Here is a 27,948-nt window from a genome sequence, read left to right as displayed (position 1 = left end):
TTAGTAGGAAAAAAGGAATTAGGAGTCCATTGAAAAGAGAGTGGTGTATCAAAATGTCAAATCCAGTCAGAGCTCAAAGATCTGATTGTTTTTTGAAGTGGGGAAAAAAATTGTTCTTTTTATTCTGGGGTAAATAATAGCACTTCTGGACAATGAAGTCATCCCATAACTTTTACCTCAGGATATGTTTGGAGCTGTATGTGGTTGCAGCAAAATAATCACAAGAATCCTATATCTACTTGAGACTTCAGATATGACCATAACTATTTTATAACCCAAGTTAAAATCCATCAAGAAAGCCCTAAGACCTGCTTGCCTAAAGGTTATCTGAACTCTTGTAAACTATACAGGCTTGGAGAAGAATTTCTTTGATAGCTCTGGACCTTTTTGGTTCTTTTTAGAGAACTAAATTCGTCTAAATTTACACTCTTGGAAGAGTCTTCACAAAGATATAGCCATTTTATGGGCACAAAATAGAGTCTACCCTTGACTACTTAGTAAGGAGAAGATCAATCAGTAAGCATTTAATAAATGTTTATTGACTGACTTACTCTTCATTGTTTAAACTAATGACCCCCTTTTTTTTTTTTTTAAACTGAATGCTAGCTTTGTAGACACAATTAAAGTAAAAGATAATTCTATCCCACCAAGGAATTCAGTTTAATGGATGATAAATGCCAAACTGGAGATTTTTTTAGATAGGTGTGTTTTCTTTAAGTAGATGACAATAATCTAGTTCCAGTGTATCACCAATTCAGACATAGATATCTATCAAAAGATAATGTGACTTCAACAGTGTCATACATTCAAGCTTACATTTAGGCCAGCCTTTGAGAGAAGACCTATTTAGAAAGAGACTTTTGGCTCAGAGATCATCCAGGATGATGTATTTCCTTTTCATATGAGCATGTTTCAGGCATTGAGGGAAGGGAAGCAAGTGAATGAAAAGTGGACTACAGATCTATTTGGAGGAAATATGCAGTTTGTTTTTGAATCGGATGGTAACTACAGGGTGAAGTTTTGGTTTCTTTTTCCTGGCATCCTGATAATTTGATAATTCTAAATTTGGTAAGTTTTCTTGTTCGGGATAGAATCTGTTTGTTGAATGATTTAACTTTGCTATTCCTTTTGTCTCTTGTTTGTCTAGGTACAAAGATGATGCTGACAGCCCAACAGAAGAGAATGAGAAGCCAAGAGTCATGTATAGCTTGGAGTTCACTTTTGATGCTGATGCACGAGTGGCTATCACAATATATTGCCAGGCAGTGGAGGAGTTCATGAATGGGATGGCAGTGTGAGTCTCTGCTGGACTTGTGTGTGTGTTCAGGGACTAAAAGCTCTCTTGTTCTCATTGTTCTATTAGTCCTCCTGGGCTTAAATACTAAAATAGAAAACTGAGGTGATGTCTTAAGACAGCTGTCAAATTTCAGGGCTAGACATGGTTAAAGATACATTCCTTTCCCATAAGGGGAACCAACTTGAGAAATGAAATTTAAATCAGAAAATTATTTAATAAATATAGATTCAAGGCAGAAGAAGATTTATATACTTTCTTAGATTAAGTTTGCAAGCAACTGATAGTCACTCTAATTAGTCACTCTTCCTTGCCTGCCACATTAGATTAGCATTTCTATCATTATCTTTTAAATCTAGAACTGGAACCAATTGTAGTATATTTTCTCTTGAGTTGTATGGGAAACAAGAACAAATTCATATTTTCTATAATCCTTTCTTGAGATTTCTTGTGACTGACCCAGACAGTTAAAATTTTCAGATTTCTAATTTAAATCTAGCCAGTCAATGAGGAAGAATTTATTTATTTAAAGGGTATTTTATTTTTCCAAATACATGCAAAGATAATTTTTAATATTCACCTTTGCAAAACATTATGTTCCAAATTTTTCTTTCTCTCTTCCCTTCATCCCTCTCCAAGACAGCAAGCAATCTCATATAAGTTAAACGTATGTAGTTCTTCTAAACATATTTCCATATTCATGATGCTGTGCAGAAAAAATCAGATTAAAAGGGGGAAATGAGAAAAAAAGCACAACTACTTTTCATCACAAGGAATTGCCTTGAAGTACTACATTATTGAAAAGAGCCAAATCCATCACAGATGATCATCACATAATCTTGTTACTGTGTACAATGTTCTCTTGGTAATACTTACTTCACTTAGCCTCAGTGCATGTCAATCTTTCCAGGCTTTTCTGAAATCAGCCTGCTCATCATTTCTTATAGAACAGCAATATTCCATTATATTAATATACCATATTCAGCCATTCTCCAGATGATAGATATCCACTCAGTTTCCAGTTCCTTGCCACTACAAAAAGTGCTGCTATAAATATTTTTACACATGTAGGTTCTTTTATGATCTCTTTGGGATACAGACCCAGTAGAGACACAGTTTTATACCCTTTGGGCATATGAACAAGAATTTATTAAAAACTTGTTTTATGTAAAGCACTGTGCTAAGCATTAAGATCATAAAGAGAAACCCCAAATGGAAAACACGCTTGTGGCCAGAAAGAGAACTATGGAGACTGAATATGGATTGAAGAATATAGTATTTTTGCTTTTTATTTGTTGTTTTTTGCTTTCTCATGTTTTTTCCCTTTTGGTCTGATTTTTTTTTTTTTTTTGCACATGACAAATAATGGAAATATGTTTAAAAGAATTGCACATTGCACATATTTAAACTGTATCAGATTACTTGCTGTCTTGGGGAGGGGAACAACAGGGGAGGAAAGGAGAAAAAATTGGAACACAAAATCTTACAAAAACAAATATTGAAAACTATTTTTAAATGCTTTTGGAAAATAAAATACTATTGAAAATTAAAAAAAAAAAAAAAAGATCCTGAACCTTCAAGGAGCACACATTCTAATGGTGATATAACACATTTATGGCTAGATATATACAGACTGAATACATGGAGTGGAAAAGACCTCCAGCAAAGGTAGAATTTGAGTTGAATCTTTAAGAAAGATAGGAAAACTAAAAGATAGAGGTGAAGGAACAGAATATTCCTGACATGGGACTGTTAGTATAGAGAGAGGTACAGATAGAAAGATCAGGTAGTGTTGGAAGTTATAAGTTGTCTGGTATAACTAGGTCATAAGAGTGCCTGGAAGATTGTAAGGTGTAAGGAGGATAGAAAGGTAGGAGGGGCCAAATTATGAAGAGCTTTGAATGCCAAATGGATTTATATTTGATCTTGGTGGTAATGAGGAACTAGTGAACTTTATTGAGCAGGGGAGTGTCATGGTCTGATCTGAACTTATAGCCTTTTGTACTAACCTGTTAATTCTCTTTCCAAGTCTTTCTTCCGAGGTGCTCATTTCTTTTCCAATTCATTCCTTTCTTTTAGCATTTTCATTTCATTTACAAATTAATTTTTAATTCTTCAATGATTTCTTTCAGGAATTCTAGTTGAACCTTGTGTCCATTTATTTGCCTTTGAGTTTTTAAGAGTTTTGCTGTCTTTTCTTTTAGCTTTAAGTCTTGGGCATCCCAATCACCATAGTAGATTTTTATGATAGGAACATTTTACTTATTTTTCAAGTGTTATTCCTAAATTGGGGTCTTTTTCTTACTTATTTTTCTAGTCTTATGCCTAAATTGATACTTTGTGTTAGGGATAGGTTCTGCTTTGCACATTTTTGGAGAGACTATTTGGACTTAGTTTGGGCTGCTTTCTCTGAACATTAAGTGTTTTTTTTCTTCAAGGATTTCAGAGGCATCTCAAGCCAGGGAGCTGTAAGTATCAATATGCCTGACAGGATTTGGTCCAAGTTGAAGTCTCATTGTTGCCTGAATAATTTGAATTTTTCAAGCTTTTTTTTTTTTCTGAAGCAATTGGGGTTAAGTGATTTGCCCAGGGTCACACAGTTAGGAAGTATTGTGTCTGAGAACAGATTTGAACTCAGATCCTCCTGACTTCAGGACTGGTGTTCTATCTACTGTGCCATTTAGTTGCCCTATTTTTCAAGCTTTTGACTTAGATTTGAGTGTAGGCAATAATTATAGACCTGCTCTTGTTTGGAATTCTAAAGACTGGTAAAGGCTCTGGCTCTCTGTTAGCTAGCTGGAAGGCTCTGAAGATTCAGAGTGAATCCATCTTGGTCAGAGCTCCTTGCCCTCATTATCCAGCTATAGGTCTCAGACTGGGTGGGGGCTGAAACTAAGGGCTCCTACCCCTTCCAACCCCTCTACCCGTAGGTCAGAGGTACACAACTCCTGCATGTTTCTCTTTTTGCTTCTTGTCTAGTCCACAGTTTGAAGCCCATGACCACTTCTTGCTCTGAGTGCAATTCCCTTCCTCAGTCTATACTAGATCTGCAACTCATCTTTGAGATACAGTTCTACACTGCTGCCATTTGTCTCCTATTCTTGTCCTGCATGGTGTCAGGTGCATTCCTATGAAATCTTGGACTGCCTCTTCCCATAAAACAGAACCATAGACCTCAATTTATTCCTTTTGCTGGAAGGCTCCCTGTTCCCAGTGTCCTCAAGCTTCAGTCTTTCTTCTATGCTATTGATCTGATTTGGAAAAATGACTCACTATGATTTTTTCTTAGATGTTCTGATCATAGCTCAAACTGGTGCTCTCTTTATTAGAGTAATTGTTTCTTCCTACTCTGCCATCTTTACTGGTCTTCCTTTGACCTGTATTTTAGAAAATAATCACTTTGGCAGCTGAATGAGTATGGATTGGTGTGGGATTAGAGACTTGTGACAGGGAGGTCAATCAGAGATATTATAGTAGCCCAATTGTGAGATAATTAGGACTTGAACTAGAGTGGTAATTGTGCCAGTAAAGAGGAGACCTATTTGAGAGATGTTGTAGATGTTGAAACAAGATTTGGCAACTGATTGCTTATCAGGGATAAGAACAAGTGAGGAGTCACAGAAGATACTGAGGTTTTGAGCTTGAAGGATGATAGTGCCTTTGACAGTAGTAGAGAAACATGGAAAAGAGGAGGGTATGGGGTGAGCAAGATAATGAGCTTGTTTTAGACATATTAAGTTTGGAGTTTCTGTAAGACATTGTAGTTAGAGATATACAAGATGTAGGAATGGAGAAAGATTAAGGCTGGATATATAAATCTGAGAATCATCTGCAAAGAGATGGTAATTGAACCCATAGGAGCTCTTAGATTACTAGGTACTGTTGCAAATAAAATTCCAAGAGATAAGTTTCCAGGTATTAATAATCAGTTTATTAACTAAGCTAGTCAGTAATCAGTAGATTGATGATGAGTGGTTTCTCTCCATAACCAAAGATGGAGATCTTGAATCATCTTAAATGCTTTTGCTCTCTTCCTGGAAGCACATTATTGTACCCTCTCCTGTCAAGTGAACAGCAGCAACCCTAATTGATGGATACTTAATAAGGAGGTAGATTAAGAGCTGTTCAGCCCTTCCAGTGACCATTATTGTTGGGGGGATGAGGGAGTGTCCACTGAGAATATGACCTGGCCATATTCTCATAACTCATAACTCAATTGTTATGAGGTTTGAGTCCCCTCTCACAATTTGGGTACTCTAATCAGGTTCTCTCTGGTTTAATTCTCCTTCACAAGCCAAACCCCAATGAAGAAATAAAGGACACACACATTTCTTTGACTAGCAGCTCAGTTTGGCCTCAGTTTAAGAGTAAACAAAAGTCAGAGTCCTATTAGGATGAGTCGCAGCCCAAATTAGCTAATGAGCAGATGCTGTAAGGGCAAGGAATGATCATATTTGTGGTTCAGGCTGTTCAGAAACAGATTGCCCTTTTCAGGAGTGGGGTCTTGACAAAAATAGGAGGGAAAAGTTTAATAACAAATTAATAATTGGTTATTAATATAATATTAATTTCCCTTAGTCTTTTTCCCAGAACAGAATTGGGGGGAGAGATGTCCAAATTTAGTGGGTATGACATGATTGAAGGAAGGACCAACAATGAAAATTGAGGTTTGATAGATAGGAAAGAGAACCAGGAAAGAAGAGTGTCATGTAAACCTAAAGACAGCAGTGTTTGCAGGAGAAGATGCCAGAAGGACGAATCAGCATGGAGAAAAGAACATTAGATTTATCAATTGAGATAGTTTCAATTGAATGATGAGATCTAAAGCCAGATTGCAGAAAGTTAAGATTAAAAAAAAAAAGGAGGTCATAGAGTATAGATGGCTTTCTCAAGTGGTTTGCAGAAAGGATGATAGCTAGTATGGATAGTTAGTAAAGTGAGGGTTTTCTAAGGATGGTGGAGAAAAGAACATGTAGTAGATAGGGAGAAATTGAAGATAAGAGAAAGAGCAGAGTTGTTAGTCCAAAGTCAGAAAGAGTTGGGATCTAAGACAAATGTAGAAGGCTTTGTCTTGGGAAGGTTAAAGGCTGCCTTTATTACAATGGAATAGAGAAAGTAAGTAATTACATTCATATAACAATGTATTTAACAATTCATGTGGTTACAGAAACAAAGCTCTAAGACTGTCAGTAGCCAAGGACATTGACCAGTTTTTTACACTGTTAATATACAAATTGGAAGGTGTAAAAAAGCAGGATTATAGGGATTGAGACACCCTCTTATTGGTAGAGGAAATCTGAGAGAGAACAGAATAGTTTTGTGATTGATGGAGAGGATTGGAGACATGAGGATGAAAGAGAAGAGTGATTTTTGTGATATTTGTTAAGTCAAATGACATTTGGCAGAAGGAATACTCTTGTGACTTCTTCTAAAATAGATGACTTCAAAAAAAGCTGAAACTTGGCTTCACAAAATGATAGATAAGACAAAATGGAGTCACTAATGCTATTTTTAATGTAATGTCTTCATGGAAATAGAAATGGAGGAGACAGTGGCAGAAGGCATCTGGGTGTTATAGGGTGAAAAGAAAGGGAATGAGAGTGGAGTTCTCAGGAAATGGTTTCATTTTGTGGAGTGAAATATAAGATGAAATTTTCATTTGAAAATGTGAAGATTTATCCTTGTCCATTGTTCCCTGCCCTTGCCAAATCACTTTGGCTATCTTTGAATTTTTGTTCCATCTATTGGGAAACAGTTCTTGAAATTTTGACCTTTATTAAATTGGCCCTTTCCTATTTTTAACATCAATCTTAAGTCTTTGGCTTTACTTTACTTTGGCTACTATCTTTCTGCTACAACATCTCCTGAAATTGTAATACATTCTTTTCAATTATTGGGGAGAAATAATAACTACTTCTCACAATAAAGTCTTTTTGGATGAAGACCATATTTATTCTTTAAGTACTTTCATTCTAATTTTATATCTTTTATTCTTTGTTTCAGTATTGAGTGTGACTCCCAAACTCTTCACCTTACTTGCTCACTTCTTTCACTTGTAGAAATATCTACTATCCAAACCAGGCATTTCCTTTTGTCACCTTCCATCCGTTGTTCCTAGTTTTGTCCTCTGGAGTGAAGCAGAACAAGTGTAATTACTATTCTGTGTGACAGCCCTTCAAATACTTGAAAACAACTATCATGTACCTCCTAAAAATTTTTTTTACCAATCTACATATACTTGGTATCTTCAACTGATCTTGATCATGAAGCCCTTAATTATTCTGATTGACTACTTTTAGATACTATCTTCCTAAAATTTGGCACCCAGAACTGAATATTATATAGTAGACATGGTATGGAATTAGGGCAGAATATAGTGAATATAATATAGAATATAATATTCCTCTGTACTATCCTGTGTTTGAATATCAGATCTCCTTTAATGAAGGCAAAGCTCGAATGACCTTTTTGGCTTTGAATGTGTAATCATATTAAGCTTGTGATCCACTAAAATCTCCAGTTCTTTTTTAGATGATCTGATATCTAGTCACATTTCCTCTATTTTATGCTAATTTTTGAATTTAATAAAGGATTTTACATTTATCTCCATTATATTTATCATTCTTATATTTCATCTTATGAGATTGAGCACATTGTTGTGTCCATTTATGTCTTCACGGGTCTACAAATGAGCTGACCCTTTGTTTTCTTTTCAGTTGGTTGGCTTTGTGGGTTTTTTTTTTTTTTTAAAGCCAAAAATTACTAAAATTTGCATATCTGCTAATGAAACACTTACCCACCCTTAACAGTACCTCTGTCTCAGTTCCCCACGGCCACCAGTTTGACCAAATACTACCCTGCTAACTTCCTTCCTCTCAGCTGATTTTTATGGCAGATATTGGTACATCATCCCTGACATGATTTTTATGGCAGGTAATGGTACATCAATTTGGCTCTCCATATAACTATATAGTTAAATGCTTTAAGGTTTACTCAGACTTTAAAAAACAGAAGAGCAAGATGGTGCAATGAATAAAAACACTGGGCTTCAGACACTTAGGAGCAGTGTGACTCTGGGTAAGTCACCCAATTTTGTTTCTTTCAGTTTCCTCATCTGTAAAATGGGGATGAAATAGCACATATCTTCCAAGGTTATTGTGAGGACCAAGTAGATAATAATTATGAAATCTTTAACACATTGCCTGATATATAATAAGCATTTTATAAATGTTAGCTATTAGTATTAGCTAATATAAAATTATTAAATTGCCTCCATTGGCTCTTGCTTTTGGATATCCCAGCACTTAGTTTGTATCTATGTTCTTTCCTTACGTTAATTTAGGTATTAAATTAAGTATTAAATTAGGTAAATTAGGTTAAGCTCTAGAAAATCTGATATGAGCAAGAAATATGAATAACAGTTCTGGAACATGCTGATCCTTTCATTGAACTTTTATAATATACCAAATAACAATTGGTTTAGAAAAGAACATCTCAGAAGTTAAAACTGAACAGCCAGGATGGTAAGGAGACTCAGAACCATTTCTTTGTGATGGTTTGTTGAAGAGATTGGGTATATTTAGACTTAGGGAAAGAGAGAAGAGAAAACTTAAGGTATAATGGCTGTCTTCAATTATTTGAAATGTTGTTGTGTGGAAGAAGAATAATACTTGTTCTGCTTTGTACCACAAAGGGGGTTGAAAGTTTTAGGGAGACATTTTAGCTGCAATAATCTGATCTGTGCAAAAATGAAAAGAGCTGTCTTGAGAAGTTACAAGTTGTGAGTGCCCCATCTCTGAAGACCTTTAAGGAGAGGCTAGATGACCAAGTAGCAGGGCCATGAGTTTATGGTATTATTTACTCTGGCAAAGTTTCACTGTACATACAAAACTGATTGTATTAAAAACATAGGTATGATTTTTTTCTTATTCAAGTTCACAAAGACCTCTACACACAGACTTTTAGGTGTCACAGATTCTCACAGATCACCTTATAGTCCAGGTGTTATTACTCAGGGTTGGGCTATTGGCCCAGTTACAATCTTGAGTCCTTTTTTAAACTCCCAACTCTCTATTACTACCAGATTGCCCATGCTCCTCCTAGATCTTTTCTCTTTCTTCACTTCCACATGTGAAATAACTTGAGGTTTAAGCAAGAGTAGTTATTTACAGGGGGAGAACAAATTCATAATTGATACAGACTCGCTTCCATAATTTAAGGATCTGTGATTTCGGGTAGATACTTCCACCAATATATATCATAACCGCACTGATTAAGAAGCTGTTAAAGTGTTTATTTGAAAGGATGTAGGTGAAAATTTTTTTTACCCTGTTTTGGTGGGCCTCTCTGAATTTAATTTTACTGATTCTCAGCAGAGACTGTCACCAGACTGGTGCTTGAAACTTTTCCAGCTTAGCAAGAGCTTGTGTTCCACTTCAAGTACATAGCCTTCAAGTACTCATACCACACTGAGATATTAGAATGGGATGTTATTGGAAGTCATGTAAACATGTAAGAGAATAGTTAGCAAAATATCAACACTGTTCCCCTTGGTAGCTCTTAATTTTCCTAAATCTATGCTTGTTTTCCCTACCTGTTAATGTTAGCCATGTCCATCTTATCAGGACTTCAAAATAATAATAATAACTAACATTTATATAGTTAAAAAAAAGTACTGCAAGCCAGTGTGTTTTCTCTTCCTCTAGAATCAGCACAGTCACTTGACATAATTCCTTTAGTTCTGGGATGCTGCTTGTATGCTTTGGCTATATTCAGCTTCCTCTTCCCTAAGTGTAGCCAACTGGTGGATTTTTAATTAGTTCCATAGTTTTGGAAAATTGGATATGATTCCTGCCACCAGCCTTGTCTTTATGCTATGGTTTACATACACACTTATGGGACCACTAACCTTTACCTAAAGTATGTGTGATATAGGGATTAACATCATTTATCAGTATTATTTCCTAAAATTCATAAAAATATCCCTGTACTAGAATAGAGAAACACTGGGAAATATAATTGGAGGAATCATTCTGGTATCTACTATATACTGTATAGAAAATGAATGCTCCTGTATTTGAGTGTCTTCTTGAGTTCCCCTAAATTGATTTCAATAATAAGTATTAAACATTTAGCACAGAACCCTTTGAATAGTAAGTACTTAATGAATATTTACTAAGTTGACTTAAGGAGGGCAGAACAAAGAAAAATAGTAAAGGTATAAGATGTTCCATTCTGTTTAAGATTATGACCCTGCTTCCTATTTTTGCATAGAACTTGATACTGGGTCTTGTTGAACAGCAGGGAAGTCAAATGCTTGTCTCTCGTTGTATATTTTTTGTATTCCATGCATCCAGACCTTGAGCCTAGATTCTATCCACCAGGATGTTAGTAGGATTCAGGAAGAAAAAGGTTAGAAGAGGGAACATTTCAGATTTCAAAATGGTGAATTCTGCCTTTGAATCATTGACGAATATCACCTTGTTTTTTGTTTTCTTCCTGGTGATACCACTTTAGTTCAGGCCATTCAAACAGGCCATTAATGAAACAAGAAAAAAAAAAGCTTATATAAGAAAGAGGAAGTGATTTCTTTAATTCGAAAATTACCAGTTCACTTCTTAGCAACACTGAGCTCCAGAAAGGAAGATGTAAAGTAAGAGAAATGTAAGTTATTTTTTAGTAGCAAGAAATGAGCAGCCTGAATAAATAAATAATAGCACAGTTATTTAATATTTGAATGTTTAAAAAGAGTATAAACTATGCATATTTGTGTGAATTATAATTTAAAATAAATCATAAAAACTTGGGGAAAGCCTTTTGAATGATGCTCCAAGTATTTTCTTATATTAGTTCAATAGAAGGAATTTAGAAACCACTGACCTTAATAAAATTTCACAGTGATAGATTATGAATTTGTGTCTGGAAGAAAATGGCTTTAGTTCAAGCTTTCTAATCTGTCATATGTGATTCCTGGAAGGCAAACAATCATCAATGACATACTACAAATTGGATTTAGAGGAGGCATTTGTTGCTGAAAATTTCACCTTTTCTTCCTTTCCCATCTCCACTGCCTTTTCAGATACAGCACAAAGAATCCTTCTTTGCAGTCCGAGACGGTCCATTATAAGAGAGGGGTGAGCCAGCAATTTTCCCTTCCTTCCTTCAAGATTGATTTCTCAGAATGGAAAGATGATGAGGTAATTCTCTTGTCTACTTTTTCTACTCCTTCCCAACAACATTGCTTAAATATCTTTGTGTTCATAAAATATCAAGGTTATTTAATCTGCATCTTAATGACTTGCTGTTAGAAAAAATCATTTAGGATAACTGCTATGCTTTATTCACAAAAAGTGGCTGAAGGGTTATGGAAAGTCATTGGTTGGGTTTTTAAGTGATTAATTAAGTGAGAATGGAAGAAATATGTTTTAGAAGGTACAAAGGTCCTGGTTTTTGGAATTGTCTAAAATCATGGAAGAAGGAAGCAACAATTTCTTTGGTGAGTGCCCTTGTGGTATAAAGGTATGGGTTGAGATTGAACTTCACTATAGTTACCTCTGCTCAGGTCAGATCATTCAGTCTTCTGAATAGAAAAACTATTGTTAGTTCCCTAGGAATAATCTGAGTCATGCAGTGAAATATCCATTGGTTTGATTTGTATATTAGGAAACCATTTGTTACTGCTTAACATAAGGATGTACTTGGTGAATAAGTCAGAATATTTATGTTTGGTTATATGGGACACTTTCTGGGATCATTGTATTTAGTAATTAAATTAATTAACAGAAAGTTGCTTGGTAAGCATGGAGACAGAGAGGAGAATAATTGATTAGTAGCCCATGGTTACTGTTGATTCATCCTTCCTTTCCCCTAATGTTCATCTTCCAGATAGTCTATAGTTGTATATTTCCAAACTGGATGCACCTTACCTTTGCATAGGATACTCGAGTCCTTCTGATTTCTTAGGGTATTAAGTCTTGTCTTATTTCAGGATTTCAGGAACAGCTCAGACTGTTGATCTGTAATTTTCAGTGCTTTCAAAGTGGTCTGATCCAGGGTAAATCTGCTCATTATCCTTCTAGTCTGAGCTTTGTAAATTCCTGTCCTTGGTTTGAGTCTGAGCAGTATACCTATGGTCTTGTTTCTGATTAGAATACCATTAGTCTCCATAACCCTGGGGATTAGCTACTATTCTCCATCTGGAAATTTTTGCTGGTTCAGAATGACAAAACTTTAAATTTCCCTTTATTCTGGATTCTTGCCCTGATTACTCTCCTGAAGATTTCAAACTGGCTGAGGATTGGAACTCAGACCCTGATGTTAGAGCACATAGCTGATATTTGTTTCTGAACCTGCTTTTTGGCTCACTGCTTAGCCAGGGACCTTTGACAGCTCCTCACCATAGAACACCATCCTTAGAATAAGTCCTCTTCTTAGTCTCCTTTGGCTATGTGTCCCAGAATTGGTAACAAGCTGTAGAGATACCCGTGAGCAGCTTACTTACTGTGGGTCTAGGACTTGCTCCCTTGACTTTAGCTTTAATTGTCATTCAGTGCCTATGCTGGAATGATCTGTGGGTTTGTTGCTAACTAGTCCCTGTTCCCAATGATCACAGACATCTCTGCCTACTTTCTGTGTTAGCTTGGGCTGGGGAAATGAATCACTGTGAATTTCTTCTTGGCTATCACAGTCAGGACAGTCAGGACTAAATGGAGTGCATTTTCCAGATCTTTGTGGAGGAGTTGAGGGGAGGGGCTTGGGGCCTGGCTGTACTTTCCCTGCTACTCTGCCTTCTTGGCCCGATCTCTCCCATTGTATTCTGTGCAATATTGCCAGAACAGTCTTCTTAAACCAAAATGACCTTTTTTTATCATGTTATTTCCTTGCTCAAAAGCTTTAAAATATTGGCTTCCTATTTTTACAGAATAAAAAAGAATAAACTCCATAGTATTCATTTAATTCATTCCATATATATTCAACAAGAATTTATTAAACCCTTATTATATTCTAGTTCCTGTTCTAGGCTTTGGACATACAGCAAAAATCAAACAGTCTCTGGTTTCAAGAAGCTTACATTCTATTGGGGATCAACATGTACATAGATAAAAATAAAATATAGAGTAAACATAAAGCTTAGGCGTGTAGATGAGCAAGTACTAGTGTCTAAGGGATTCAGAATAGGTCATAAGGCCTATTGGTAACAGATGACATTTGAGATGAGTCTAGAAAGAAGCTAAGGATTATGAGGTGAAAAGAGAATATTACAGTTGTGAAAGGTAGCTTGTGCAAAGGTATGTAGGCAAGAGATGGTATATTGTGTATAGGAATAGTTGGTGGGGTGATTTAGAATGTAGAGTACATGAAAGGAACTGTCTATAATCAGCCTGGAAATAATAAATTAAATTTGCATTTCCCAAGGGCTTTAAGGCAAACAGGGGTTTGCCTTTTATTCCAGTAGCAATATGATCATAATTTTAAAAAAAAGAATTTTAAAAAGAATAATAATTGGATTGAACATGTCCAACCTATAATAAACTGCTTACTATTTGTCATTCTAGATTGTTTTTAAAAATTTTTTAAATTAAAGCTTTTTATTTTCAAAATATATACATGGATAATTTTTGACATTCACTCCTATAAAACCCTATCTTCTAATTTTTTCCCTCCCTTCTCCCCCCCAGTCAGCAAGTGATCCAATATATGTTAAACATATGCAGTTCCTCCATACATATTTCCACAAATATCGTGTTGCACAAGAAAAATCATATCAAAAAAGAAAAAAAAGAGAAAGAAAGCAAAATGCAATCAAACAACAACAAAAAGAGTGAAAATACATTTCCCACTGTCCTCTCTTTGGGTACAGATAACTTTCATCATCACAATACCATTGAAACTGGTCTGAATCAGTCATTGTTGACAAGAGCCATCTCTGTCAGAATTGATCATTGTATAATCTTGCTGTTGCCATGTACAATAATTTCCTGGTTTTGCTCATTTCACTTAGCATCAGTTCATATAAGTCTGTCCAGGCCTTTCTGAAATCATCCTGTTGGTCATTTCTTATAAAACAATACTATTCCATAACATTCATATACCTTAACTTATTCAGCCATTTTCAAACTGATGGGCATCCACTCAGTTTCCAGTTTCTTGCCATCACAGAAAGGGCTGCCACAAACATTTTTGCCCATTGGATTCCTTTCCCTCCTTTTTGATCTCTTTGCGATATAAGCTCAGGAGAAACATTGCTGAATCAGAATCTAGATTGTTTTGTATACGTTATCTTATTTGATTCTAATATAATCCTGTGAGGTTAGTAGTACATATATGATCATATCCATTTTGCAAATAAGAAAGCAGGCAAAGAAATTAGAAAGGATTTACAGGTCTCAGGGATAGAGCTGAGTTTAAAACCAAAATATGCCCTTCTTGCTACCTTGCTTTTGAGAAGATGCTGCTTTGGGGTTCATTTGATATTGTTAAAAGATAGTGATTGCATTTATTGAGGAATTTTTTTTATAACTTTAGCATTCACATAATGGAAATTTCATTGGAGGAGAACCTTGTATATGATTCTCCTAAAAAGAAGATGATTTTTTTTTTAATGATTGACAAGAACAGTAAGATGAATTAATACACCTTAAAAGCAATTATGTGTTAAAGAAGCATATGGTCATTAGTAATTCCTCCTTGGCCATATTTTTTGGACTTCTATAAATATCATTCTTACAGATAGCTTGAAAGCCCGTTTCTCAGTACTTTCAAAATTGTTTCATATACAGCATGGATTTTTTTGTCTGTTTGTTTGTTTTGAGGCAATTGGGATTAAGTGACTTACCCAGAGTCACATAGTTAGAAGTATTAAGTCTGAGACTGACTTTGAACTCAAGTCCTCCTAAATTCAGGGTCACTGCTTTATTCACTGTGCCATCTAGCTAACCCCTACAGCAAAGATTTTTAGTTGATCTACTCAACTTGATTTGCCTAGCTTCATTTTCTTTCTTTTTTTTCCTTTCTTTTCTTAAATATGCTGTATTGGTGTATTTTGTCATTCATCACAATCATTTCTGCAGTAAAAACCCTTTTCTCCTACACCTGACAATGTATACAACTCTCTGTCCTGTTAGTCTCCTATTTTTCATTACCTAATCTCTAAGATAATTATCTTTAAAAAATTTTCCCCCAGTTACATGCAAAGATAATTTTTAATATTCTTTTTTTTTTTTTGATTTTGAGTTCCAAATTTTCTCCCTCCCTTACCCCTCCTCCTTGAAGTATTAAGCAGTTTTTATAGATTGGACATGTTCAATCCAGTCATTATTCTTTTTTAAAATTCTTTTTTTAATTATGGCCTTATTATGAACAGATATGTATATTTCCATACACAAAGAAGAGAAAAGAAAGATTGTATAAGAAGCTGCGACTTTCTATAATGTTAAGTATGTTAAGATTTTACACAATAGTAACAAACACACCTCTATTTGACTGTCCTCTTGTGAATTTCTTTCTCTTTACTCCTTTGTGTCTTTTTATGTCTCACTGATGCTTTTTTTTTCTTTTCTCATTTCTTGGATTACTGTCCTTGCCCTATTCTTCTGTGCAGTTCTCCCATAATACCTCCCCCACTTACACACAAATAAAAGTTACCCTTTCTAACAAATAAACATATTTAGGTAGTCAGTGCCCATTTATGAAGTGCTACAATGTTCCACTGAATCCAGGGCCATCTCCAGTTGTCCTGATCTATAGCTGGCCACTGGACCCAGGTGGCTCTGGAAGAGAAAGTGAGGCATGTGACTTATTTCAGCCTTTCCTCATTTATATCCATATCATTTGCATATCATGGAAAGGCCTCTCTGACATTGATAATGAAGGACAAAATAGCAACAACAATGTGCCAGTCACTGTACTTTCTGTACTTTGGATGAGACCAAAAGATGCAAAAGGCAGTCTTTGGTCTTAAAAAGCTTAGTCTATCGGGGGAAACAACATGGAAACAGCTGTGCACAAATAAGATATAAGATTAAATTGAAAGTCACTAGGATTAAGGAGGATAAGAAAGGACTTCTTACAGAAGATACAATTTTAATTTAGACTTGAAGGAAGCCAGGAGGCAGAGATAATAAGGGAGAGAATTCTAGGCATAGGGAACAGCCAATAAAAATGCAATCAAGATATAGTGTATGTTTGTACGAAGTATCATTGAATTATACAATACACTCGGGTGAATAAGGTATGGGAAATTGGAAAGATTGAAGAGGGCAACATTATGAAGAACTTTGAAGGTTCAGTTTTTGTTAAATAGGTTAAATGTGTACAGACTCAGAATTTCTGTGATTTACCCATAGACATATGGATAAATATAAAGTATCAGAGGATGATTTCCTAACTCATAGTCCAGGACTCTGTCCATTGTGCAGTGTTGTTGATATATAGGTGAGAGGCTTCTAAATATGCTATAAGACTTAGGCTTTTTTAATTTCTTAGCCTACAGTCATTTTTTCCAACTTTTTTTTTCTATTGTCTTCAAGGACCATATTTAACATTGAAATCATCATGTATGAAAGTATGTGTTGATTTGGTTTGGAGACTCTTAACCATGTTTTTCATAGGATTTCTTCTTTATTATCCTCTAAAACAGATGCTAAAATATAAACTGAAATTATTTTTGTTAGTATGCTTTTTTCGTATGCTTATTATGTGAAGTGCATTACAAGATTACTAAATGTCCTATGAAATGATGTTTCTTATTACTTTTTGGTACATAACAAAACCAGCTTTTCCATCCTTTCAAGGGAGAACCTGTTAGCCATCTTTCTACTTAGTAGTATCTTTGTTATATCTTCTTGTTTTATCTATAACAAGAGTGACTATGGTTATATAGGTCAGTGTCTCCAGGCATATATTGATTCACTGGTTGTTGAACAAGAATCTCACATTTAGACCACTAGTAATTAAGTTAATTTTATAAATGCTCTAAAAACTGTTCTGTTGTATATTCCTGCTTTGTTTTCTGCCACTTTGACAGTCTTGCTCCAGAAGAAGGGGTCTGTTTATGTGACATTTTATGGTATTTTTCTCTGTTCTTTGGGTTTCCTTATTCATCCCTTTATGGTCAATGCCAGAACCAAATTCAAAATTTTGCCCATATGGTAGAATCTTCGAGAGCACTTGGTCTTCTGGCATAGCCTTTGAGAACTCAGGGTCACTTGCATTCTATGATGAGATATTGGAATTTAATTTGAAATTGTCTTTGCCTCTCTCCTTCATACCTCTGGGCTTTTCAGTAGCTCCTGTTAAAAGGCTAAAGTTTTGAAACTAGGCCTTAGAACAAAATCTGAGCATTATTGCTGAAAACTCTGAAAATCAACTATTTCTTATGGCAAATGAATATTCTATTTTTGGTTCATTCCATTTGGTTTCTTCGCAGGACCATGGAGAAGTCTAATCTTGTATAAGTTGGTAGTGAAATAAAGTTTTTGGTGTGGAGCAGTCTTTTGTGGAAATCATGTGACTATAAGAATAGATTTCCCAGAGTTTCCTTAGTTAATTTTTATGATTTCTTCTGGCTTTCTCATATTTTCTGTTCTCCAACTCTCAAGAGGGGTCATATAAACAGGGAATCTAAAAAGTGAATCATTGGAAGAGAGTTTATTACAGGAGAAAGAAGACTATAGGCTTTTTTTTTTTTTTTTTTAAGGGAGGATAGGAGTTAGGAAAAGCCAGACCAAAGAAAAGGCAACTGTCAGATGATGGAAGAGTTCCAGGGGTGATACATTGCATTTGTGCAGCACTTGATATTTATCAAAGACTTTTTCAGCCACCATATAATTTGATCTTCACAATAGCTTTGTAATATAGGCAGGGTAGGGATTATTGGCACCATTTTAGAGCTCAGGAAACTGAGACTTTGAAAAATTAAGTGATTATAATAGGAAAATACACAGATTGATGATGGAACTCCGTCTTCCGACTTAGCCATGAGTGAATGATTTTAGGAGACAGAAGCATAGCATTATGGAATTTAAAGCTAGAAGGAATCTTAGAGATTATCTAATCCAATTCCCTCATTGGACAGATGCAGAAACCAAGGCCCAGAAATTAGTTAAATTGCTCAAAAGATTGGTTTTACCAACTAAGACTTGAACCCAGCTTTTCTAACTCCAGATCTAGTATTCATTTTAGGAATACAGATTGGGAGAGAGTAACCATAATAGTTGTCTACTTTGCTCCTTTTTTTATTATGTACTAAATTGCCATATATGTTTGTGCCAAACATAACAAAAGCTTTGAACTGAGTTTTTCTACTCTATATTTTATCCAAAGCTATCAGGGCAAGAGACTTTTTGTTTTCACTATTTTCTTCCCTTCCCCCCAAATGTGTGAATACTGATTGATCTTACTAATTACCTTCCTAAAGTTACTGCTCTTCTAAAGGCTTGATTCAATGTGTTAATTGCTCAGATATGCCCTTTACATGCTATATAATTAAGTGCAGGAAGCTAAAATTAATGTGATGTTAGATTTGGCATTTAAATGCCAGAGTCAGGACAAGTGAAAGTGAAGGTTCAACCAGTGAACTCGCCTACACTGCCTGAATTTCTAGTTTCTAGTAGTTTGAATTTTGGAATGAGATCTCCTAATGTATCTTGTTTCCATTGTGCCTGACTTCAGGTTTTTGCAGACTAGTTTACAGGGTATGGCTTTACCTGTATGTTTTTCTTTGTCTACATATTTATATACATGCATTCTCAGAAACGCTTATGTTTTTAAATTTATATTGTGATATTTTTCATAGTTCCACTCTTACCTTAGATTCTTTGTCTCAAGTTCTTAGATTCTTAATTTGTGTAATATTTTGGGGTACTGTGGTCTGTCTGTTGACTAACCTGTTACTTAAAAACATATTTACTTTTATTTGCCTTAAAATGACTTTCTACCTTATAGGAATAACACACTAAGTCTTGATATTCTCAGATTTGTTCAATTTTGTTCAAGTTTTCTTGTATTTCTATAAGTCCTAAGTATAGCTTGTTAAGCTAATTCCCAGATATCTTATGAATTTTATATTTATTTTTAATGGAAATGCTGTAGAGTTTTTTTGTATCCTTCTACTTTATTAGTGGTATTAATCATCTTATTTAGTTTCTTTATTGATTCCTTGGAATACTTTGCAAAGAGAGTTAGTTTTGTCCTTTCCATTGTTTATACCTTTAATTTTGTCATATTGTCATAGCTAGCATTTCTAGAATTATTGAAGAGTAACAAGGGATATTCTAGTGAGCTTATCAGCTCCAGTGAACTTATCATCTCTATAAACTCCCAATTTTGTATATTCAACTCCCATCTCCTGAGCTTCAGTCCATTATTATCACCTGCTTATTAGGTATTTCATATTGCATGTTCCATAGGCACCTTAAACGCAATATGTTCCAAATAAAATGTATTGTTTTTCCCTACAAATCCACCTCTCTTCTGAACTTCCCTATTTCTGTCATTTATACCTCCAGATTCACCAGTGTTGGTATCCTCCTCAACTCACTCCACATATCAAGTCAGTTGCACAATTACTCTTGCATCCACCCTCTTTTCTTTATCTATATTCACCAACTTGTTCAGGCTACCTTTCTGTCCTTCTGCCTGGCCTTGAAATAGTCTCCTTATCAATTTCCTAGCTTCAAGTTACTAATACTTTAATCCAACCTTCATCTAGCTGCCAGAGTGATTTTCCTAAAGCACAAGTTTGATATGTCACTCGCCTCAGTAAGTTTTTGTGGGTTGCTCATCTCTAGGATCAGATATAAATTCCTCTTTGGCATTTAAAGCTCTTCACAGCCCAGCCCCAACTTACTTTTTCTGCAGTATTACGTAATTATTTCTCTTCACATTCATGATGTTCAAATGGAACCGACCTCCTCAATATCCCTTCAACACAACACTCCATTTTCTTTCTCTGTGTCTTTGCAAGAGATGCCCTGATAAAAGATAAACTCATTTAGGGGAAAGTCTGTTTTGTTTCTGACTTTGTGTTCCTAGCACCTAGTACTATGCCTGGAATATAGTAAATACTTAATAAAATACTTGTTGATTAATATATCATTTGAAGGTTTAACTATTAATATATCACTTCCTTATCTAGCTTGTACTTTTGTACATGACTTTGTTTTACTTTTACAGTGACTTTTCTTAGGGACGATAATGTCTTTAGAATAGAGATTATTCTTTCCCAGTTGACAGTGCCTATTGTAAGAACCTAATAAAAATGATCATTTATCTTTTTTTCCAAGAGAACAAAGTTATTTATTGTTACACAGCTATGTATTGTTAAAAGTAGTTAGTGCTCTTTATTGTTCCTCTGCACATTTTTTATTTACAAAATATTAACAAAACTCCAAGGCCAAGGTTTCCTGCAGAACAATGCAAGCAATTCCCACTGATTGTCCAAGGCTCAGCTTAAAACAGTCTCCTTTTACTTCTGAAGGGATGTAGATAAAAACAATGCCAAATTTCATTTCACTGGTAAGTTTGATATTATCTGTTGCAAATTTTCACTGTGTGCATAATGAAAATGCACCCCTCCAGGAGTTTTCTTTTTACCATATAGTTCTAAGAAACAAGAATTTCCAACACTCAACCTCTATTTCCAAGAAATAATACTTGATTACATTTCATTTAGATTTCAAAGTAACAATCAAAGTTTGAAGGAGGAACAAGTCAAAATCTTGAGGATTAAAAAAAGTCATCCTTTGACTTCTGAAAGAGTATGGAAATCAAGTTAAGTTAAGGTAACAAATCACAACACACACATACACACACACCAAGGATTTGGCAAGTGTAGTATATGCATTACTTTTTGCCAGTTTTGTTTTTACTGAAATGTTTTTCAGTGCTTAAAAAGAGAGGATGATCTGATAGATAGCCTTAAGAAATGTCAGATAGTAAACTGGAAATCTAGTTTTTATAGCCAACTCTCTTTCCTATAATCACAAATAATATCTGAGGATCTGTTTATCTTCTCATGAATCCATGTAATTTTGCCCAAATGGTCATTTTTTCATGATGATAACTCCTTAGAGTATTATCTGGGTTTTTATGTTATTGTATCAATGGAGACCAGAGACCTGATTTGATTTGTGCTTCAGAGAATGTGATAAGAAGTAAAATAAAAATCTTATGTATGTTAAACTGTTCTATTGCCATCCTGAGCTTTCATTGCAAGAAAGAAGACTGGTAGCAGCTCAGTTAATCCCTTTCTTTTACTCATTTGCCTTTTGAGCAATTATACTACATTCTTCTTTTTGTTTTGCTTTCTCCTTTTAAATTAATGTCAAATTTTCATTTAATTGGGATAATCTTCCTACTAAGTGGATTGAAGCTTGACATATTTTTTTTCTTTCCACCTCTAGTTGAACTTTGATCTGGACCGGGGTGTATTCCCAGTAGTGATCCAAGCTATTGTAGATGAAGGAGATGGTAAGAAATATTTTTAAATTCACTTCTCCCTTAAATAATTCTCTTTCTAAGAGGCTCTTTATGAAAGATTTTCTGTTTCAAGTTTCCCATAACAGTGATCGCTTTTCCCCCCAAATAATCAAAGTAAGTTTTGTAAGCCTCTTTTTGTTATTTTTTTTTGTACTAGAATTATATATTTTTCTTTTTCATGGATAACTTGACACAGGAAACTAGTTGAGATGAACAGATTTGCAGTTTGAAGTTTTGAACTACATTAGCCAGGCATCAGAAAGAAAGAAGGGCAACATGGCTAAGAAACTTGCTGAACATAGAGGTAGAAAGACTGTCCTAAGTCTGCTCCCCTGTGATTGTACACTCTACCAGTGTCCTAGGTAATTATGTAAGGTTGAAATACAGAGCCAGTGCTGGTCTGCATTAATAGAAGGAATTACTATACTAAAAGTTTCTTATGCTGATGAAATCACATATTCAGAATCTTTTCCCCCAAAAATTACTTAGACAACATTATTCCCTTTGGATATCAATTCATATCCAATTATCTGACCAATATTTTTGAGTATATTACTTTTTTTATGATTGGGAATCTTAAATGGGGGCAGCAGCAATTCTCCCAGACCTTGAATCCAGCTTAATAGCCCAAGATAGTACTGTTGTAAGTTCTTGTCCATGATATTTGGTGAACTACCTCTGGGCTGAATTCCAGGATCCCATATTCCCTGGCTCCCATGAATTTGTATCATAAGGACCTTTCATGAGCAAAGTGAGGAAACAGATGTGATGTCAACCATAGGCAATTATGTATAAGCAACCTTGGAGGACAGGTGAAGTTTGGTCATTGGAGAAGGACCAGTAGAACACTCTGGTTGAAGGGATCCCAAATCATGCCAGACCCCACAACAAACTCCGCTTCTAATCTGAGAATCTGGAAAGGAATGAACTTTAAAAATGAGTGTGGAAAGAGTCAAAAATAGAAGAACAACTTCTTCTGCAATAGGAAACTAACCTGGTGCTTGTCCTATTCTTGGATAGGAGAGTTGGACTGATGCCAACTGTGACTTCTCTCTTTTTCCTCCTGGTAGTTGTGGAAGTGACTGGTCATGCCCATGTATTATTAGCTGCTTTTGAGAAGGTAAGTATAGTTATTTCCTTTTCCCTGGGGCTATCAGTATATGTATATAGTAAGCATTTAATAAATTTGGTAGAACTTGAGGAGTAGTCTTTGATTAAATTTAGGGACAAGTCTGGAATGGGGTGGGGTGGAAGTGAGAAGATCAGGGGTTTAGGATAGGCAGCTATCAGTCAATAAGCATTTATTAAGCTCCCATCATATGCTACATACCGAGCTATACACTGGAGAAGCACAGACAAAAGTAAGATAGTCTCTGCCTTCAAGGAGCTTATATAGGTATCTCTATTAGGTAGTTTAGAGGAGGGAGGAAGGGAGAGTCTCTAGAGGATGATGATATTGGGAAAGGCTTCATGTGGTAGAAGGGGGTATTGGGACTAACCCTTGAAAGAAACAGAGAATTCTAAAAAGATGGAGGTGAGGTGAGACTATACAAGTGTGATGGAATATTATATGTTAAGAACAATAAAAAAGATAATTTAGCTGGCCCGGATAATGTGTGAAGGGTAATGAGCTTGAAAAAAGTTTGAAAGGTAGGTTGGGGCCTGATTGTATAGAGCTTTAAAAACTAAATAAAAGAGTTTACATTTTATGTTAAAGATAATAGAGAGCCATTGGAGTTTATTGAGTAGAGAATGATGTGGAAATAAGGAAAATAACTTTGGCTGTTCTATGGAGGATGGATTGGTGAAGGAAGAGATCTGAAGCATGGAGGCCAGTTTGGTGGCTAATGTGGTGGTCCATGCAAGAGACGATGAGGGCCTAAACTAGCGTGCTAACCGTGAGATGGATAGAAGGGAATGTTTATGAGGGATATTTCAGAAATAAAATTATCAAGACCTAGCAGTTGATTAGATATGTGGAGCAAAGAAGAGAAAGTCAAGGATGAGTCATCGGTTGTGAAGAACAGTGGTACACTAAATAGGGGGATTCAAAAGGACTAGGTTTGGGCAAAAGGATATGTATACAGAATACTTATGTAGACTATCCTTTAGAAATTTAAAATTTAAGGGCATGTGTATGGGTTCACAGAGTCAAATGAAGACATGATAACAAGCCAGAAAATAATTGCATTTTGTATATTTTATATGTGGGAAGCCAGAAGTAAGAAAGTTTGGTTAACTACACACATAATTAGAAGAAAAATTCATGGAGTTTATTTTCTGAGTTTCATGAGTGAACTGAGCAAAGGGAAGGAATAGTCAGCTCTTATATCATCTATCTAAAAAAGGGTTTGCAGAAGAAGTAGCTTTTCAGAAGCGGTTTGATTGAAAAGAAAAAAAAAAGAAGATACTACTTAGGCTGCAGGTAGGAATGGTATATGGTCCTGCTTTGGAAAAGATTCAAAGACATTCTTATTGGAGAGAAAATAAGTCATTCTGAATTGGTAAAAAAGGGTGTTTGTAGAGTATCTTTTTTTATTTATTTCAAAGCTTTCTAATTTTCTAAAAAAAAATTTTAAGGAATCTTTTTGGTTTTATTTTATTTTATTTTTACGTATTTCCATATGAATCAGGTTGGGAGAGAAAAATCAAAACAAAAGGGAATAACTACAAGGAAAAAAAAACAAGAAAAAAAATTGAACATAGCATATGTTGATTTACATTCAGTTTCCACAGTTCTCTCTCTGGAGTGTTTTCCATCCAAAGTTTATTGGGATTGCCTTGGATCAGTGAACCACTGAGAAGATCCATGTCTATCATAGTTGACCATTGTACAGTGTTGCTATTGCTGTGTACAGTGTTTTCCTAATTCTGCTTATTTCATTCAGCCTCAATGCATGTAAATCTTTACAAGCCTTTCTATTTTTTTTAAGTGATTAAAATGTTTATTGATTATCTGATTGATTACTCCAAAAGCACAAGTCATACATAGTTTTAAATATAATTTGCTATTTAGCCATTTTCAGTCATCAGGTGTTTCATGACCCTGTTTGAGATTTTCTTTTTTATTTAATTTATTTTAATTTATTTTAATTTTATAATAACTTTTTATTGACAGAACCCATAGCAGGGTAATTTTTTTTACAACATTATCCCTTGTACTCGCTTCTGTTCTGATTTTTCTCCTCCCTCCCTTCACCCCCTCCCCTAGATGGCAAGCAGTCCTATATATGTTAAATATGTTGCAGTATATCCTAGATACAATATATGTTTGCAGAACCAAACAGTTCTCTTGTGCACAGGGAGAATTGGATTCAGAAGGTAAAAATAACGCAGGAAGAAAAATAAAAATGCAAATAGTTTACATTCATTTCCCAGTGTTCTTTCTTTGGGTGTAGCTGCTTCTGTCTATCATTTATCAATTGAAACGAAGTTAGGTCTCTTTGTCGAAGAAATCCACTTCCATCAAAATACATCCTCATACAGTATCGTTGTCGAAGTGTATCATGATCTCCTGGTTCTGCTCATTTCACTTAGCATCAGTTCATGTAAGTCTCTCCAAACCTCTCTGTATTCATCCTGCTGGTCATTTCTTACAGAACAATAATATCCCATAACATTCATATACCACAATTTTACCCAGCCATTCTCCAATTGATGGGCATCGATTCAATTTCCAGTTTCTAGCCACTACAAACAGGGCTGCCACAAACATTTTGGCACATACAGGTCCCTTTCCCTTCTTTAGTATTTCTTTGAGAGATAAGCCCAGAAGTAACACTGCTGGATCAAAGGGTATTACAAGCCTTTCTAAAATCAGCTTGATCATCATTTTTTAATAGAACAATAATATTCCATTACTTTCATATACTATAACTTACAGCTATTCCCCCAATTGATGAGCATCCACTCAATTTCCAGTTCTTTGCCCCCACAAAAAGAGCAGCTACAAACATTTTTGTACATGTGGGTACTTTTCCTTCTTTTATGATTTCTTTGGGATATAGTATCTCTTTTTAAAGAGAGATAATTTTGCTAAAGTGCTATGAATGCATAAGTATTTGCAAAGACATATTATTTCTACTTTAACTTTGTAATCACCATGTTCCTAAAATGTCAGTCCCTTTCTGAATTGTGTTTGCTATAGCAGTAGGAATTCATTTTATAGTTTGTTTTTGTTAATGGTAAATGCCCCCATTATGCAAGCCAGGGACTTTTGAGAAAGTTGTAGTTGCTTGGTAACTGAGACTCATTTGCCGGGCATTGTAGTTCATTTTCTAACCATTATTTCCCATCCATTTTTAGTTCTATTCCTAATTATAATATGTTTCTTAAGAGCAGCATCTAGACCTTCACATTTTGTCTTCCACAGAACTTAACACAGTGCCCTTTTACACAGTAGTCACTCAATGTTGTTGACTCGGGGATCATTCTTGGTGAATCAGAGAAAAAGCCAGCGAACATTCTTAACCATTATAGGGGAAAAGGAAAAAGAGATTTGGGTTCCTTTTCTAGAAATTCTCCCAGAAAACCATTACTAAAAAATGACTATAGTTGACCTACAGTATATTAGTCTTTCCATTTACAGATCTTTTCTCTTCTACAGCATGTTGATGGCAGCTTCTCTGTGAAACCTTTAAAACAGAAGCAGATTGTAAGTGTGTTATCTTTTTTTTAATTTAAAATGTTTTAAATGTATTTGGTTAAAAGAAAATAACAATTTTATTTACTGAAGTTCTTAGAGCATAATATCTTTTTTTGCTTAAATATTCATAAAAGGAGATGGAGGATACAAGTTCCTCTTCTGTTATTATCCCTATTATAGAAGATTACAAATACTGAAACTACAAATCACAATATTGTGATATTGTTTACCACAGACATGTTGCAATTGAGAATAGAAAAGATGAAAGTATGGAAAAAGTAGGTTGCACAATCCCAACCAAATGGACCAAACCCAGTCTTTTCCAGAGGAAATTAGACAGTTGTCTTTACTAAAGTCAACAGTTCTTATGGAACTGGCTATGTCATTTGAAGCCTGAAGCTATATTTTATCAGGCCTCTGGCAGGTTCCCCTATCTTGAATCAGAAGGGACTCCCTTATACCAGGAGGACAATCATAAAACAAGCTCTTTCTGTTAATGGTCAGTTTTAGGACCCAGGAAAGAGTTTGTTTAAGGTGAGCCACCTTTGATTCACATATTTCAATATTCACAAATGTAGATGCCATCAGAAAGTGATCTTAACAAAATTAGAGCTATTGATAAAGTAAACAGAACCAGAACAACTATGACTGTGGCAATATAAATGAAAAAAAATTACTAAAAATAAGCCCAAGTCTGAATTTAATGAAACTAATCTGTTTCTTTTTCACACAGAGTGGTACTCCTAGAGCAGAATGTTGTCAGATGCATTCACTGTGTTGAATGTTTTTACATAACTCTTTTTCTTTTCTATATGGATGAAAATGTTTTAGGAAGTCATTATGATATAAAATGAAGTACATCTATAAAATGTATTTTTTAAATGTATTTCTTTTAAAAAATTATTTGTGGAAAGGAGCAGGAACTGTGATTTTACTGCTAGAAGCAACTTCTAATAAGGAAACTGCCTCTACTAATGGTTATCAGTGACACTATAAATTTTAGTCTCAGATAGTTGCTGGGATGAATCACAGCCAGAATGAAACATAGGACTGGAACCCAGGAGTTCCTGACTTAAGGCCCCAATGCTGTAATAAACCACTTTGCTTCTCAATACATTTATCTTTTTTAAAGCAAATTATAAAAAATGTGTTTTCAATACTTCCATTTTTTAAAAGATATTTAATGGTTAACTTTCTTGCATTTGGTACCCGGCTATTTGCAGGAGTCCAGTTTTCCATTGTCACTTCATCTCCAGAATAGCACTGAGAAAATATTATTTTGGAAAAAAAACAAGGTAGGGTCTAGTTATCAAAGACACATACCCACAATGCTCAGGAAACAAGGCTTTGTCAAAGGCACTGAGATAGAGAATTCCAGAAATTCTGGAGGGCATAGAAAGAGAAAAACAAAAACAAAAACTGAAGTACCAAAGGATCTTTAATATTTTAAATTGGGATCTGACAGTGCAACTCAGCAAAGTTGCAAGTGTAAATCAGAAGAATTTCTGTGGGGGAGCATGGAAATATAGAA

General features: G+C 35.0%; 1 protein-coding gene across 4 annotated transcripts in view; it reads left to right on the top strand.

Moving 5' to 3' along the window:
- MGRN1 (mahogunin ring finger 1) overlaps positions 1 to 27,948 on the top strand; it is a 101,150-nt gene that overhangs the window by 35,455 nt on the left and 37,747 nt on the right. For all 4 annotated transcript variants that reach the window (XM_051964551.1, XM_051964544.1, XM_051964565.1 and 1 more), the window contains exons 4-8: positions 1,148 to 1,294; positions 11,373 to 11,490; positions 21,697 to 21,763; positions 22,843 to 22,892; positions 26,379 to 26,426. In XM_051964551.1, the coding sequence (XP_051820511.1) occupies positions 1,148 to 1,294; positions 11,373 to 11,490; positions 21,697 to 21,763; positions 22,843 to 22,892; positions 26,379 to 26,426 (430 nt within the window). The remainder of the gene's footprint in view (positions 1 to 1,147; positions 1,295 to 11,372; positions 11,491 to 21,696; positions 21,764 to 22,842; positions 22,893 to 26,378; positions 26,427 to 27,948) is intronic.

The sequence above is a fragment of the Antechinus flavipes genome, chromosome 1 (genome assembly GCF_016432865.1).
Source record: "Antechinus flavipes isolate AdamAnt ecotype Samford, QLD, Australia chromosome 1, AdamAnt_v2, whole genome shotgun sequence".
Taxonomy (NCBI): Eukaryota; Metazoa; Chordata; class Mammalia; order Dasyuromorphia; family Dasyuridae; genus Antechinus; species Antechinus flavipes.
Note: the sequence above shows the minus strand (reverse complement) of the source record. Positions and strands in the feature narration are given on the sequence as shown.